Genomic DNA, 16,798 nt, shown 5'->3' on the forward strand with positions numbered 1-16,798 from the left:
CCCTAAGGAGCTTCGCCCCTAAAAGTTGCGAGAAGAGGGTTTGTACAGTGCCTGCGATTCTGCACATGACAACAAAGTCGCGACAGCAGCCTACGGGAGGGAATGGTGGTCACGGATGAGGAGAGAAATATGTGATTTTTTGTGTTGAACAGTCGTACCGCTGGGAGCCCCCGGTTGGCCACCCCTTAATTACCACAATTTAAAAAGTAGCATTGGTAACGCGCGAGCAGCCAATCTATGACGAGGCGGCACGGCAGGAGGACACAAAATCTCAACAAGGCAGATAGCTCGCATACATTTCGTTCAAATTCACACGCTTTATTTACAGTCTGCATGGAACACGCAGGATAACAAGGCAATCGCGTGCTAAGCCATGAAACCACCACTGCAATTTCAACTCAAAGCGTCTGCTCCGGCTTGCTGCCTCCCCAGCTTGCCGAAAAAGCAGCGCGCCAGAGAGCGGTACTGCCACCTGGCGGCTGTATTGCATACCATTTCCCCTCGGCCGGCCCGTTCACGACACTAGGAGAAATATTCTAGGCACTCTACGCTAGCTTTAGAACTGTCCGCCATTGCTGGAGCGCTGTGCTTTGAATCGTTCCTGGCGACAAGCGCCGCTCAAGAAAAGGTAATGTGGCTTTTGCTTCGCTGTTTCAGTGGACCATTCGACGTAGCCCATGGTTCTCGTAATGCAGATAGCGCCGTCGACTCTCCAGCTCTCGCAACCGCCAAGCGGACTGGCACTGGGGGCCACGTGAGCGAAGACTACAAGCAGTACTCGTACTCGGACGAAGTGAGCCTCGCGCCGGGTGTCAGTACTGCGCTTCTACCGAGTGAGTGGCGGTGTCTGGTGCATTGCAACGATTTAGTCGTGGTTCAATAAGCGAACCAGCTGTTAACGATTAACGGACTCCGCGAGTCGACCGTGCGAACTGCAGTCATTTCTGGCCGAAGAGGGGTAGTCTTATGATTCCGACAAGGCCGCTCGTCTTGGTCAAACCCAGTTTTTTTTTAGGAGCAAAGCTCCTTAAGGCGTGGGCTGTGCGTCCCCTGTATGTAGCCACCTCTCGTTCAGTTCTAAGTATTACGCTAGCCACCGCCCGATCTAAAGGGTACAGCCATATCCATCCGTCCATCCGTCCGTGCGTCTATCCATCCATCCATACATCCATCCGTCCATCCGTCCGTCCGTCCATTCATCCATCCATCCATCCATCCGTCCATCCGTCCGTCCGTCCGTCCGTCCGTCTATCCATCCATCCGTCCGTCCATCCATCCATCCATCCATCCATCCATCCGTCCGTCCGTCCGTCCATCCATCCGTCCATCCATCCATCCGTCCATCCGTCCGTCCGTCCGTCCGTCCATCCATCCGTCCGTCCGTTCGTCCGTCCATCCATCCGTCCATCCGTCCGTCCGTCCGTCCAAAAGATGCAAGATGTTATAAACTAGATCGCGGTACGTGTAGTTGATTATGAAAGATGCGAGGTGTTATAAAATAGGAATGATGCCACATATGGCGCGTGTCATCGTTCGATATAGTGCGGCGACGTACGCTAGGGGGAGCGTTGCAATAAAATCGAGTGGGCAAAATGTACGGAGGATTCATGGTTTACCAGGTTTACCTCCGGAGCTTCGCCCACTCATCATCATTCACTTCGTGGATATGGCGGCATTTTTTTTGTCATTTTAAAGAGCAGCATCACACGGATAGCACGATGATGCTGTGAGCGGCGCCGCCACGCAGGCACCGGTGGCGTAGCCAGAGGGTGGCACACTGAACCCGTGCCACTACTCCAAATTTTTTTCCGCTATGGAAAAAAAAACCAAATACCCCCCCCCCCCCCCCCCACCGAAAAAAAAAATTCCGCCTGCGCTCCTGGCAGACACGGCGCCACCACGTCAGATCGTGCATGTCGTTCACATGGAGAGAAAAATGCGCGAACGTTCGCATGTTTCGGCAGCCCCAGATTATTCTGAAGCACTTCGCCGCAGCAGTTCTCGTACCCTACCCCTGTGTAATCCACAAGCGTTGAAGGACTCTGTTGCTTTTTTTTCTTAGCATATCCGGTCTCACAATTTTGCGTAAGTTGATAAGTACTTCTTGCATCATCGACATTCCCGATCATCCTCTTTTTTTAGCTTCAGCGCTGCGCCTCTCGTGCAGCTCATGCTGACAGATCGAGGCGCGAGCTAGTCAGAACGAGTTCACGCGCCTGGCATTACAACCGCTCCACTCGGCCCAGTAAAAAAAAAACGTGGTGAGGTTTCTCGCATCCCTTGACTTCTCACTACATCCTCTTCAAAAATAGATATCTGTTGTCCTGGTTCAAGTTAAGAATTACACAAGATGTAGAGGAGAACCACTTAGCTGTCAGAGAAAAATAATGGAAAGTGAAATGATTGAAAAATTGTGAGCACCTATAGGATCTTCGCGACATTTGGCTAAGCAGATGTCAACCAAGCGCTTTTTCTACATGTTCTCTGACATGTGCTTCGGCACCCTGTTACCAAATCGATAGTTGAAGTTCAAGTTAAGATTTGGTTAAAGGAAAAAAAACATTGGATGCTTCGTCGTCAGACGAGAAAAAGTGGCATCGAATTGTCACCTGACGAAACATTGAGACTCGGAGCCGGCATCATGTGACGGCATCGTCGCGTCACGTCGCTGTCGCTTGTGACGCTACCATCACGCCACATGACGACGTCGTCGCACCAAATCGTCGCGGGGTCATAGGTATACGCGGACCGCAGAGGCCGTGCAAAGCGAAACGAGGAGCAGAGACACTGTCGAAATTTGGGCTTGTTGGCTAGCATAGTGCGTTGGTTCAGAAGGACGAAGACGACGTGAATCGCGTGTTCTCGTGTGTGTGAGCCGAATGAAACAAAAAAAAAACAAGACTAGTGAGCCTGCGTCACGTGCAGCGCCCGGAAAGAGGCAAATCAACTCCTTCTCATTGGATAAATCTTGAGATTTCGCACATATCAGATGCTGCTGGAATAGAAAGTGGTGCGCAACACGGCAGTTGGAAGTTACGAATACCAGTTTGCGTTGTAGAATACTGCAACTAAATTATGATTTGCATAAAGTTGCTTTAAAGGCGTCACCTTTATCAGGTTTGCGAAGAAATGGAAACCATAGATCATTTATTTTTATTTTGTCGCCGATATTCTTAGATACCTGGTGGTACCACTTGAAAAATTAGGACTATAAATAAATGTGGCAGTAATTTCATTGTTTGGCAGCAATAAGTTAGGTTATAGCCACAGTGACGTCTGCTATGCAGTATTTAACTATACATAATTGAAACAAAGCGATTGCCTAGTTAGTGTGCATTTTTTTTACTTACATCGTTTCTGTTGAACCCATCATTACCTCTGTTTCAAATCACATTTGATAGCCTGCATTTCTTGCTCAGGTATACTTCTTTTTCAATTATGGGCTTTTTTCTGTTTATGTATATATATTTTTGTCAGACCCAAGTTACTTTGTGTTTGCAAAATCATAAGCCTTTAACTTAAACATTCTGCCACCCGGTTCTTGACCGATCCCCTTTTATGGGTGTGCGCCAGAATTGCAAGGATCACCATCATCATCAAACTCAGATATGTGAGAAGCGGATCGATGGTTCGAATCTCCGCTAGACTCACTGCAATGCTTCCACCCAATGTTTCAAACCTGATTGTGCTTACCTGACGGTGGTGGTCATCCCGAACGCCCTAATCCCAGCGTTGACCCATTTTTTTTTTTTCAATTTTGCTGAGTTAGAAGTCCGTCTACTGTGCGATGTCCGTTCACTTTAAAAAACACCAGATGATCGAAATATTTGGAGCCCTTCACTACGGCGTCCCTGTAGTGATTATGTCAGGGTTTTGGCACGTAAAACCCCATATACTGTTATAAGCTATTTTTCTTTTTTCCGTGACCCAGTTCATGTGTTGCATTCCTTAATTAGCTTAGCGAACTCTCAGTGTCCTCAAAACGTTTCCTGTTATCCATACGCGTTTCGCGCAACTGCAGCCTGATCTTCTCGTGCCTTGCATGCCTCAATATCAATTATCGAAAAAAAAAACATAACCCTGACAGAAGAACAGAGCAATGCGACAGGCCTGTAGGAGCTTCCGCAATGTATGCACTTCGAACATATACAATAAAAAACTCGTAAATTTAGGCCTAATGGCATAGTACTCAGAGGAAGGGTCAGTGCTTCAATAATTACTTTACTTCCTTACTTCCTATAGAAACTCGTGACATCGCTTATTCATATATCTCTCACGGTGTGGGCAGTTAGGGAGAGAAATGGGAAGTAACAAACTGTTGGGTCTCATTCACTGGTGAAGGATGCTTTGTCGATACTTCGTATGAGATACTACATGCGTTCACCTATACGGCATCACTTTCAATTTATTAATATCACCGTGTAAGTCCGAAGAGGCCTCGTTTGTGTTCTGTGTCTGCCGTACATGCTCTCCACAGCACGTCTCACGCTCTTCGATAATGGTATTTGTTGTGTGTGTGTGTGTCTATACCAGTGTGTGTGCTTTAAGTGATGGCTCGACGTCACGGCGATCATCCACCGGTCAGTCACCAAGACCATTCGACGCTGGCGAACCAAAGCCGTCGCTGCAGCCTCATCGTTGATGGAGCACTCCGTTGCTGATCGTTTGGTCCGGCGGAAAGCGTTCAAGCGTCCGCCCTCAGCACAAAGTCACTGTCGGCCGCAGTCCGGCACTGAAAGCATCGCCAAGGTACTGCACCGAGTAATGCTTCTCCAACTTTCGAAGAAAAAAAAGAAACAAAACTGGCTGCGTAGTTCAGCAGCCATCTACATTTGCTTCTGAAATCGTGAGGTGCGCTTTTACTTGCACGAGTAATCAACATTATGGTGGTGATTGGGACAACCTTAAACACTGTAGGTCATAGTTCTGCAAGTCGAGCTTAAACCACAAAAGCTTTTTGACGTGAAATGATCCTTGGCAAACCAAATACACTTCGAGTCTGTATAAAAGTCTGTCTATCTATCTATCTATCTATCTATCTATCTATCTATCTATCTATCTATCTATCTATCTATCTATCTATCTATCTATCTATCTATCTATCTATCTATCTATCTATCCATCTATCTATCTATCTATCTATCTATCTATCTATCTATCTATCTATCTATCTATCTATCTATCTATCTATCTATCTATCTATCTATCTATCTTTCTTTCTTTCTTTCTTTCGTTCTTTCTTTCTATTTATCTATCTATATCTATATATCTATCTATATTTGTCTGTCTGTCTGTCTGTCTGTCTGTATGTCTGTCTGTCTGACTGTCTGTCTGTCTGTCTGTCTGACTGACTGTCTGTCTGTTTGTCTATCTTTATAATACTGAGACTAAAACACCTTAACAGACAAAGTCACGTATTATATAAATCAAATTTTGTATTGAAAGGAGGAATGACGCTCTCAGAATAAATTTTCTGATGAACATCACTCGGACAATATACTGTGACTAGGGTTTCCACATGACCAACATTTCTTCCTCTCCAAGACATTCTCGCAATTCACTGTTTTTAATGCACTAAATTAGCACGATTTCTTTATATACGTTTGAGAAGGTCGCCAAATTGGCTAGGACATTCGGCGACCGTCCAGGGCGCCGAGGCTACGTGTTTGAATGCTATGACGTTAAAAAAAAAGAAACGTAGTTCGGTGCACGCCCGTTATTCGCGGCAGTGCGCACCCCGAAGAAACGTGGTTCGGAAAACGTACCCGCGGCAGTGGCGTAACTAGGGGGGGGCAAGGGGGTACAAGTGCCCCGGGCGCCACTAGGGAGGGGGCGCCAAGCCGAGTCCTCGGGTTGGCGCCCCCTGGAAAGGTTGTCAATGTTTTTTTCCGTAAAACCGCCTGGAAGGGGGGAGGGGCGAGGTTGTAATGTACGACTGGAAGTGGGGATGGTGGTGAAGGAAAGGGTTGCCGCAATGGCTTTTGCATCGGGAAAAGGATCCTCTATTTTCATTTTGCTGCGCTACCTCCGTGCCTTCCCATGACCCTCGGCTAAGCTTTGTTTTGTGCTCCGCAGCACTGGGTTAGATGAGTTTCAGCGAACCCCACCAGCCTCCCAAACCACTTACTGAAAGCTTCCCTGAAACCAACCACGTACGTAAACAAAATAAAATAAAAAAGTTCGAATGCACCTTTTTTGAGTAAGAACAGAAAACTCCAACGAAATAGCCGATCGTCCAACGACTAATCGTCCACGCAGCGGCGGAAGGAAGGGCGAATATAATCCGTGACCTCGGCACCAAAGGCTAAACAAAGGCGTTTATTCGCAGAGTTCTCTGGAGGAAAGACGGAGAAAGCGTGACACGACGGCGACGTTTGTTGATTCCCTGCATCGCGGGCGCCAGCAAAGCAATAGAAGGGCGGGGGTCAACGTTTCCCACATGCCATCCACCGCCATGGGCAGGTTCATCCTTTGGCCCAAAGAACACGCACCTGCGAAAAAAGCGCAGAGCGTAGTGTACCCGACAGCATGTGCCGACTGCCCCGCTTCGTACGTTGGAGAAACCAAGAACTTCCCTGAAAGAATGCGGCCGCACAAGGATGACCTCCATCAATGGAACAGCGAACGGAGCGAAACGGCAGAACACTCCGACCAGTTTAACCCCCATACCAGACCCGAGGGCGCGGTGTCTAGCTGGTTGCTTTGTTTTGTACTCACCCTGCATTCCTTGGGATGCACAAATAGCGCGAAAGCTTAGGTACGAGAAACTTGGGCCTGGGAAGCGCCCGTGCCGTCAAGATTTTTGCAGTGTGGACTGGAAGAGAACAATGACGGGTAAGGGACTTCCGGAAGTTTGAATAAAAAAAGAAAAATACTATACAAAAACGCGGGCGTAGCTCATCGAAATCAGAACTGGTGGCCCTTGGCCTCCGAAATGGCCCGCCGCGCGCCAGTAGGCAATCGCGGAAGCCTACATTAGCGCTAATAATAATAATAATATAATAATAATAATAATATTATTTAATATTATTATTATTATTATTATTATTAATATTATTAATATTATTATTATTATTATAATTAATATTATTATTATTATTATTATATAATAATAATAATAATAATAATAATAATAATAATAATAATAATAACAAACATTATCACGGGCATAATGAGGGGCGCGGAAATATATTTGCCCTGGGCGCCGTCCTATCTAGTTACGCCACTGACCCGCGGTTCTGGTGGTCCACACGCACTGTAAAAACTGCAGTTGTGTGTCTCGACGCTTGTTCACCCTGGCATGCACCAAACTATCACCGCCTTTCTGCTGTGCAGGTAGACCATTCCTACACGATGGCTGACGACAGCAGTCCGTGGAATCGGCTCTTGGCACTGTGCGCCGAAACGAAGGAAGTCAAATTCCAGCAGATATTTGAAGACAAGTAAGCTCCCTAAGCTGTCACACGTCTGTTCATGAGCATAAAAGCACACGGGTAGGGCCGGGGCGCCGCACCTAATACCTCGTATTTAGAATGTCAGAGCAGGTCGGAGAACATCAGATTGTTTAAATTTCTGGAGCCGTCGACTATGGCGGCCCTCATAAGCATATCGGGGTTCGGGCATGTAAAACTTTAAATTATTAACATTAAACTCTACCGCCTTTTCCTGGTCTCTATATATCGCGCACGTGTCTATATTTTCTGTTCTATTCCTGAATTCAACAAGTTAATAGAGGCCAGACAGGTGCATACGGGTAGATATGTGACCACATACACCCTTGAACATGGCGCAACCACGCTGCGCCATATTCGAACCAAGAGTTGATGGCCATTTGCCTTGTGTGTGATGTCGATGCAGTAAAACGTACTGTGTGTGCGTGGTGCGGAACTCCCGTACGCATGATCTGGGAGTAGCATCGTGACATCGTTTGCTGCCGCGGTGGTTCCGGGAGAATATGTGTGCAAGCTTGCTTTCCTTCTTGACTTTCAGTTACGAGGCAAAAGTTTTGCCCTGGAACGATGGTAGTGCCGGCCACATGTTTTGCCTTGGCTCGAGCACCGCCGAAGAGCGGCTGGTGCATGTGACTCTGCTGCGCCCTCAAGACGCTTCGACCCACGCCAAACGAATCAGGATGGCAAGGTACACGCAAGGTTATCCGACGCTTAGCGCATGTGCTTGTGTGTGTGTGTGTGTGTGTGTGTGTGTGTTAAACGAGTAAAAAGTGTTATTTTGTTTTTTTTCATTATTTTTCTCCACAGTGAACTTAGCAAGCTCAGAAGCAATGGCAACAACCGGACGTCAGCATTCTTCGTGGATGCCAGGTACGACAAAACCAAGCCTTTACTTCAATGTGTGCACCCGAGAACAATCTAAGCAGCAGGGTGACTCAAGTATGCGTATTGCACAGGAGTGATCCCAACTTGCATCTTTCGTCACCATGTTGAAGATTTGTGTATGGTTGATTATTCGAGTGTGACGGCTTAGTAAAAACCGGTATATATATATATATATATATATATATATATATATATATATATATATATATATATATATATATATATATATATATATATATATATATATATATATATATATATATATTTATTTATTTATTTAGTGGGCAAGCTCAGTGGGTCGGGTACGTATAAAAAAGAAGCTGGTACACGTACGAGAAAGCAAGCAGTTCGTTTATCGATTGACGTTTCGGCCGTGGCATGGCCTTTGTGAGATAAAATATATAGATAGATAGGAATTGACTTCCCGGGGATATGGGAACCCATAGTTTTGCCCTATAGCCTTCGTTGACGTGCTCACTTCTATGTGCTGGGCTACCTACTATACTACGGACCATGCTACAGACTCACCCGACTGTGTACTTTGCAGCGACCGGGAAAAGTCTAGTTGACCATCTGGTCAGTTCGTAAACTTTGTGAGGACACCAGAATGAAAAAAATGAGACGCTTTAGATTGGTAAATTTAGCTTTCATAACTCAATTGTTGTTGATTTGACTGTCATATGTTTCCTAATTACAGAAGGTAGAATGTTTAATGTTTATATGTCGTGCCGAAAACTTTGTGACATCGCTGATTTCGGAGTGTATTTTTCGTTTTCCCGGGGATATGGGAACCCATCGTTTTGCCCTATAGCCTTCGTTGACGCGCTCACTTCTATATGCTGGGCTACCATACTACAGACCATGCTACAGATTCACCCGACTGTGTACTTTGCAGCGACCGGGAAAAGTCTAATTGACCATCTGGTCAGTTCGTAAATTTTGTGAGGACACCATAATGAAAAAAATGAGACGCTTTAGATTGGTAAATTGTGCTTTCATAACTCAATTGTTGTTGATTTGACTGTCATATGTTTCCTAATTACAGAATAAGGTAGAATGTTTTATGTTTATATTTCGTGCCGAAAACTTTGTTTGGGACATCACTGATTTCGGAGTGTATTTTTCGTTTTCTCGGGGATATGGGAACCCATCGTTTTGCCCTATAGCCTTCGTTGACGCGCTCACTTCTATATGCTGGGCTACCATACTACGGACCATGCTACAAATTCACCCGACTGTGTACTTTGCAGCGACCGGGAAAAGTCTAATTGACCATCTGGTCAGTTCGTAAACTTTGTGAGGACACCAGAATGAAAAAAATGAGACGCTTTAGATTGGTAAATTGTGCTTTCATAACTCAATTGTTGTTGATTTGACTGTCATATGTTTCCTAATTACAGAATAAGGTAGAATGTTTTATGTTTATATTTCGTGCCGAAAACTTTGTTTGGGACATCACTGATTTTGGAGTGTATTTTTCGTTTTCCCGGGGATATGGGAACCCATCGTTTTGCCCTATAGCCTTCGTTGACGCGCTCACTTCTATATGCTGGGCTACCATACTACGGACCATGCTACAGATTCACCTGACTGTGTACTTTGCAGCGACCGGGAAAAGTCTGATTGACCATCTGGTCAGTTCGTAAACTTTGTGAGGACACCAGAATTAAAAAAATGAGACGCTTTAGATTGGTAAATTGTGCTTTCATAACTCAATTGTTGTTGATTTGACTGTCATATGTTTCCTAATTACAAAATACGGTAGAATGTTTTATGTTTAAATTTCGTGCCAAAAACTTTGTGACATCACTGATTTCGGAGTGTGTTTTTCGTTTTTTGGGGAAATCGGCTTAACAAAACTTCTTGAAACTTGGCACGTTTCGTCTGTGGCTTCTTCAGAGGATAGTGTATATACTTTCTGTCTATATACTTTCTAATGATTATAAACTACGCTGGGCTTTAATAGCCGCCGTCAGAATGTGACGCCTCGCCCCGCCACGGTGGTCTAGTGGTTAAGGTACTCGGCTGCTGACCCGCAGGTCGCGGGATCAAATCCCGGCTGTGGCGGCTGCATTTCCGATGGAGGCGGAAATGTTGTAGGCCCGTGTACTCAGATTCGGGTGCACGTTAAAGGACCCCAGGTGGTCGAAATTTCCGGAGCCCTCCGCTACGGCGTCTCTCATAATCAAATAGTGGTTTTGGGACGTTAAACCCCACAAATCAATCAGAATGTGACGCCTCCGCGTTTGTAGCGGGAATTCCGATTTCGTGTTGGCAGCCACTGGTGTTAGCGCGTTTTTTTTTTTTTTTTGCTTACCAGGATTTGGGAGGGCACTCTTTTAATGAGAAAATGCCGTTTCTTCTCCTTAGTGTAAGAGTTCAGCGATGCTTGTAAACGGGGTTATACGCATTCTAAACACATCGTTCTATAATCTTTCCATAAACTCTGAGCATTGCTCACTGAACAAGCACGATAAAGTAGCACAGGTTGGACCAGGCACTTGTGTATCAGGCATTCGTCACAAGGCATTTGTGTATCACTTTCAGGTTTCCTAATGACATCGTCGGTGAATATTTATAACAAGCTAACGGTGTAGTTTGTCACTTTGGAGCTGCTCAAGGGGCGTGCACCTTTGTTTGACTCGCGTTCCATGATGAACAGCTTGGCCTGCCCTTGAATTCACTGGCATGCGTGCCAACGCAACATTTGAAATATTCACGTTGCATGTTTTCATGCTTTGGCACGTGAACCCAGCGAGAACATGTCTTTTGCAGAACCAGCATTGTCCATGACAAGTTCCCGAAGGGGCTCTGGGATGCACTCTCTTGCTACCGTGAGGGTCAAGCCTCAAAAGACACGGCATCGGCCGAAGGTGAAAACGCTTGTCGCTTCTTCATTGTTCTTTTTTTTATGGGCTGTGAAAACGAATGTACACGACAAGCAGCACATACACGCGTGTCGTGCCTACGGTAGCGTGGGCCGTGTTATTTTCAGAACCAAAGTAGCAGCTTGTGATGGCAAGAGAGGCAAACGAAAGTGCTGTTAATTTTGTCCCGAGTGCGGTGCATGTCAAGAAACAATCACGTGGGAGAGCTGGTGTACAACAAAAGAAATACGCTGCGACGCCGAGTTGCGTTTCGAAAAGTGCAGAAATATTATGAGGAAGGCAGTCAATGTTTTCCACATGAAGCTGGGGACGCTACGCAGTTGAGCACGGGTGCATGACAAATTGCAGCATTACGCCACTGGACGTTCAGGGAAAGATATGCATGTGCCTAATAAAAAAAAGACATTTAGGCAAATCCAACACCTTGTGTGAATTGGTGTCATGCAAAGCATTCGACGAATAAGTGTCAATGCTGCATTGTTTGGTTTGAGCAAAATGTTTCGAGGTAGATCGAAGCGTTTTTACGGTTGCCTGTTCATCGTGGGCTTGCAAGGAACGTCGGCTACACTGGCGTTCAAAGAGTAACCTGTGGTGTAGCGAAACGTGAGCGCTCACGTTGCAGCACAGGCGTCACTATTATCGAAATTGAGTACACTTTACGGTGTGAATACGTCACTATCGTGCGTAAATTTCATTAGTGTAATCCTCCGGTGTCGGGCAACGATTCAATATAGCTTACTGAATCATAGGACTACGAATATAATGTTATTATTATACTGCTGCAAAAGCGGGGCCCGTAATGAACTACATTTGACGTTAACCCGACGTGACGCATGTATCGTAAAAGTACATATGTAAAGTTTAATTTTTTTTGTTCTAGAATTAGGCCGCCAGCACTACAACTTCAGCTGACGTAGCACCGACATCACGCCTACGTAGGGCCTTCGTCCAAGGCAGTTCCAAGACCTGGCATGGCTCACCACACCACGGTGGTCTAGTGGCATGGTACTCGGCTGCTGACCCGCAGGTCGCGGGATCAAATCCCGGCTGCGGTGGCTGCATTTCCGATCGAGGCGGAAATGTTGTAGGCCCGTGTGCTCAGATTTCGGTGCACGTTAAAGAACCCCAGGTGGTCGAAATTTCCGGAGCCCTCCGCTACGCTTTTCTCATAATCATGTGGTGGTTTTGGGACGTTAAACCCCACATATCGATCAACCTGGCATGGCTTTTTGGTAGAGGGCCTCACTGCCACACATAATGGCTGGGTTCGATTCCTGCTGAGGTCCTCCATTTTCATTCATTCCATTCGCAGGGTCAACGGTGCCCTTATGGTATTTTTTACTGTGCGCTATTGCGTTTTAATTAACCATTGTCAGTTCTCGCCGTTCCTGGATAGATATAAGCTGTGAATAAAGTGTGGCGCATACCGCGACGCGTGGTATCTGGGTATGTGTCACGCATCTCCGGAGGAAAGGGTTCGAAGACGCACGCTGCTGGATTTCCACGTTATTGGTGTTATCAGTTGACCGAGCAGTCATATTTGTCAAGCCCCTTATCCTCCGATACGAATTGTGATAGATAGGTAGATAGATAGATAGATAGATAGATAGATAGATAGATAGATAGATAGATAGATAGATAGATAGATAGATAGATAGATAGATAGATAGATGAAATGGAAGGGAAAGGAATGGAATGATCGCTCATAGGGTCTGCAGTTCGCTAAGAAATGCTTCACGTTTAAAATACTAAGCGACTCAGTGCCGTCGTGGGATGTTTGTCCTTTTAGCGTTTATTGCTATTGTCAAGTGCACTTTGCGACATGCAAACTAAGAATAATGTTAAAAATTAGTGTTCGGTTTTCAATCTTCTCCATGTGCAATGTACATTTTTCTATCCAGTAAAAACGCAAATTCAGTTAAAAATTGCTCCGCTTCGTACTCATCTATTATATTCTGACGAGGTGTCAAGGCTAATTTCAAGCACCAACGTTTGTGTTATTGAGTCGCGCGCACTCAGCACGTCCTTCTTTTTTTCAGACCTGCAGAATCCCGGGTACTACCTGGTGACCGAGATTCAGTCTGGCTGGCGTCCGCTTAGCACACACAAGGTGAGGGCCGGTGTCTGCGGTGACCACACGCACATCATATCGGCTAGTATGCAGCGGCGCTCAAGCAGTCACTCTTCCCTTCGTATTTTCTAAATAGTTCTAGAAACAAAAATAGCTCCACGCAGTTTTTATTTTTTTTAATGGATCCGGTGTTTCGGGACCAGGGCGTAAGCAGAAACTTTCAGTGGGGGGGGGGGGGGGGGGGGCTGTGGCACTATTATTGATTCGAAGTGGGAGCTAGGACAGCGCCTCCTAGAATTTGCAAGGCCCCTTCACTCCCTTCGTCTCCTTGTCTGACGTCAGCACACCTAGCCCGACGAACTGGTGGGCATTGTGAGGACCGGTTGGGAAATGCAGGCTCAGTGAATCCCTTCGATAGGGCGAGCCTGTTAGAACTTGTTTGACCCTGGCAAAGCGAGGTGCTACGCTGCACAAGAATTTTTAAATAGTGCTGATGGACGTTCTTCGGAGATATGTGCAAGTTTTGGTCCAGGCTGTGTTATTTGGAGTCCAAGATGTGAAGTTTGTTCGCGTGAAATTACCAGGAAGTTCACAGGATGGGCCGCTGCTGCGTGCCGAGCTGTCGTGGAAATTATGACGGTGGACCGAAGGTCCGCTTGTTCTCCTTCCCTAAAGACGACCGCAGGATAGAATGGAAACGCGCTATTCGTCGCGAGGACGTCGACATCGACACTCTGCGTGATCCGAAGGTAAGAATTTAAAATTTTTACCGATAAACCTTCACATAAAGCGGATTCTGCATCGCAGATCTGTGCTAGTGCAGTGCATTACGGAGCAGCGTCACTCTAGATCCCAATCCTTGCTAATTATAACGTTCTAAAATGTAATCAGGCAGAAAAACATATATAAAATGTTGCTAAAATATTTTGAAACATTCTTTTTGCTTTTGCATATCGCAGGTCTGCGAACTTCATTTCATAGCAGAGTATTTGAGGACTATCACCACTTACACGGATAGCAACGGAAAGATTGTAGAAATTCCGATGAGCCTTACTCGACTAACCGAAGATGCAGTGCCGACGATGTTTCCGAACAGCCCCGCTTACCTGGCCGACTGTGCTAGAAAAGCTGACCTCGAAAGAGAACACCGCCTGGTTTCACGCAGCACGGCACCAAAGGCAGCTTCTTCTCAGTATGGTGAAGCACCTTTTAATTGACGATGAAGATTTGGACATTTGTTGCAAAGGACACCATCCAGAAACAGTGCTTCACAACATCTTGTGGGCAGCCACCAACACCTTCCTAAGAAACTACGTCCAAATGAAAATCAACAAGTTAACGGCGGCAAAGAAGGGCGCAACACTGAAGAGGAAACTGAAAACGCTCTGTTAAGCTACCTTCAACGTCTTGAATATTCACGTTAGAATAAATAAATGATGTAGACTCCATGAAATATATTGGATCGTAGTTTCTATTTATTCAAGGAAATCGAAATGCGCCATACCATATTCTGGCACACTTCTAACGCTACGGCTTTCGGGCACAATAATCAAAGCTTCTTTTAGCATGTCTTAGTTTGATATAACTTGCCCTCAAATTTATATCTGCACGCTTGGCAGAAAATTACATATATGTGATTAGCACTCTGCGACTTGTGGAAGGCAACCCCACACATCTAGTGCATGGAAGTGAGTACAGCCTGGACGGCTAGCAGACAAACTTTTTCGCGAGGCCTGGCCCACTCGGGCAAGGTGCGTGACGTCACGGAGGGAGTGCGCAGGCCTTAACCTGTTCTAGGTGGCTTTGGCTAGGAAGGCATATGTGGTTGAGCGCCATTTTGTGTTCTGTATGCTATGGCACAAAAATAAAAATCGGGCGGAAGGGGGTCACATGCCCTCAGTTCCGACTCTTAGCTACGCCACTGCTCGAGACGCGTTCGGGTTGATTGATTGATTGATATGTGGGGTTTAACGTCCCGAAACCACCATATGATTATGAGAGACGCCGTAGTGGAGGGCCCCGGAAATTTCAACCACCTGGGGTTCTTTACCGTGCACCCAAATTCGAGCACATCGGCCTACAACATTTCTGCCTCTATCAGAAATGCAGCCGCCGCAGCCGAGAATCGAACCAGCGACCTGCGGGTCAGCAGCCGAGTACCTTAGCCACTAGACCACCACGGCTGGGCGACGCGCCCGGGTTTCTTTAGGGGCTGACTGGTTTGGTTGTAGAAGAGCCGTAGCTTCTTATCCCCTCAACTATTGTTTAATCTTTTCATCGCGTCTCGAAGGCCGCGCACTTGTGTAGGGGAAAATGCTCCCAGCGAGTGGTCGATGTTTACAGGAGTGTTTTGGATGTGCGTGGGCTCGAGTTAGAGCATCCTTGGCGGGTTCATTTCGGTGCGCATCACAGAAGCGTGTTCAAGATTGATTTCATGCCCATATTTTTCACAGTGCTCTACAAGAGCACAGCACCGCGTTTCCTTTCTCTCGTGATTCCGGTGGCTTCAGTTATACAGCCAGACAGATCTCTGCCAAATGAGCAGTGACAATGCTGACCGAGCCTGTCAACGCAATTCTATTGTTAGAGTGACGGGGCCCGTCAGCGCAGTGCTGTCGTTAAAGTGAGGGGGCCCGTCAGCGTAGTGTGATCGTGATTACGTTGATGGGGCCCGTCACTCTATAGTAAAACAATAATGTTGACGGGACCCGTCATAATAGCTATGCAGCTATATCGACGGACCCCGCCATTGTAAAGCAATGACTACGATGAGGGGGCCCGTCACCGAAGTGTAATGGTAAAAATTATGGGGAGAAAGGGGAGGCGGACGTTGTTGTGAATTTGTAGCCGTTATAGACGCCATCGCTTAGCGGTTTTGGTGGTGCAGTGAATTGACGCGCAGTGTGAAATGCGGTTTTTTTCCAGGTGATCTTTTCAAATCCCATTTTGTTATTTTTTTTAATTTTCAATTATTTATAGCGAAGCGTCAATATTGACGTTACTGCTTTCAAAAAGTCATAATTTTGCTTTTTTGCAAGAAAATAGTGTCGCTCTTTGTTCTGGTTGTTAGCGCTGTACGCGTTGATTTTTCGAGGCACAGTGGGTAAGTTGTTGGTGTGCAACATGCTTTGTTGGTGTGCGACTTCAGTTCGAGTCGCGCTGACCAACTGAACTTTTTTCTTGCCTATTCCAAAGGCAGCATCCTATAGTGGAGCGACGGGAGGAGCCGCTGGTGAGTCGAGGTTCTCGCTGACGGATCCGGCTCGCTGAGTGGCAGCTGCCGCAGAGCCCTAGTCTGAGTACTCCCCCCCCCCCCTTCCCGCGATATCCACTGAAGTACTGCAAGTGTAGTGTGTTTTCGCCGCCAGCATTAGCGCGTGCACAGACACTACCACATCGAGGCAGCGACGTAAGGATGTATTTATGGGGTGGGCCATTTTAACAACGGTGCTAATAGTGACGGGCCTCGATTGGAGAAGCTTTTTTTTCTTTACTGATGCATG

General features: G+C 46.3%; 1 protein-coding gene across 1 annotated transcript in view; it reads left to right on the forward strand.

Annotated features, from left to right (window-relative positions):
- Window positions 1–529: 529 nt before the first annotated feature.
- The window catches only part of LOC142774988 (serine/threonine-protein kinase haspin-like), a 28,803-nt gene continuing 12,534 nt past the window's right edge, over window positions 530–16,798 (forward strand). Inside the window, exons 1-8 of the mRNA XM_075876166.1 lie at window positions 530–628; window positions 696–833; window positions 4,534–4,749; window positions 7,336–7,442; window positions 7,990–8,139; window positions 8,259–8,321; window positions 11,112–11,209; window positions 13,264–13,334. Coding sequence (XP_075732281.1) covers window positions 4,642–4,749; window positions 7,336–7,442; window positions 7,990–8,139; window positions 8,259–8,321; window positions 11,112–11,209; window positions 13,264–13,334 — 597 coding nt within the window. The 5' untranslated portion in view covers window positions 530–628; window positions 696–833; window positions 4,534–4,641. The remainder of the gene's footprint in view (window positions 629–695; window positions 834–4,533; window positions 4,750–7,335; window positions 7,443–7,989; window positions 8,140–8,258; window positions 8,322–11,111; window positions 11,210–13,263; window positions 13,335–16,798) is intronic.

Source organism: Rhipicephalus microplus, chromosome X, assembly GCF_043290135.1.
Source record: "Rhipicephalus microplus isolate Deutch F79 chromosome X, USDA_Rmic, whole genome shotgun sequence".
Taxonomy (NCBI): domain Eukaryota; kingdom Metazoa; phylum Arthropoda; class Arachnida; order Ixodida; family Ixodidae; genus Rhipicephalus; species Rhipicephalus microplus.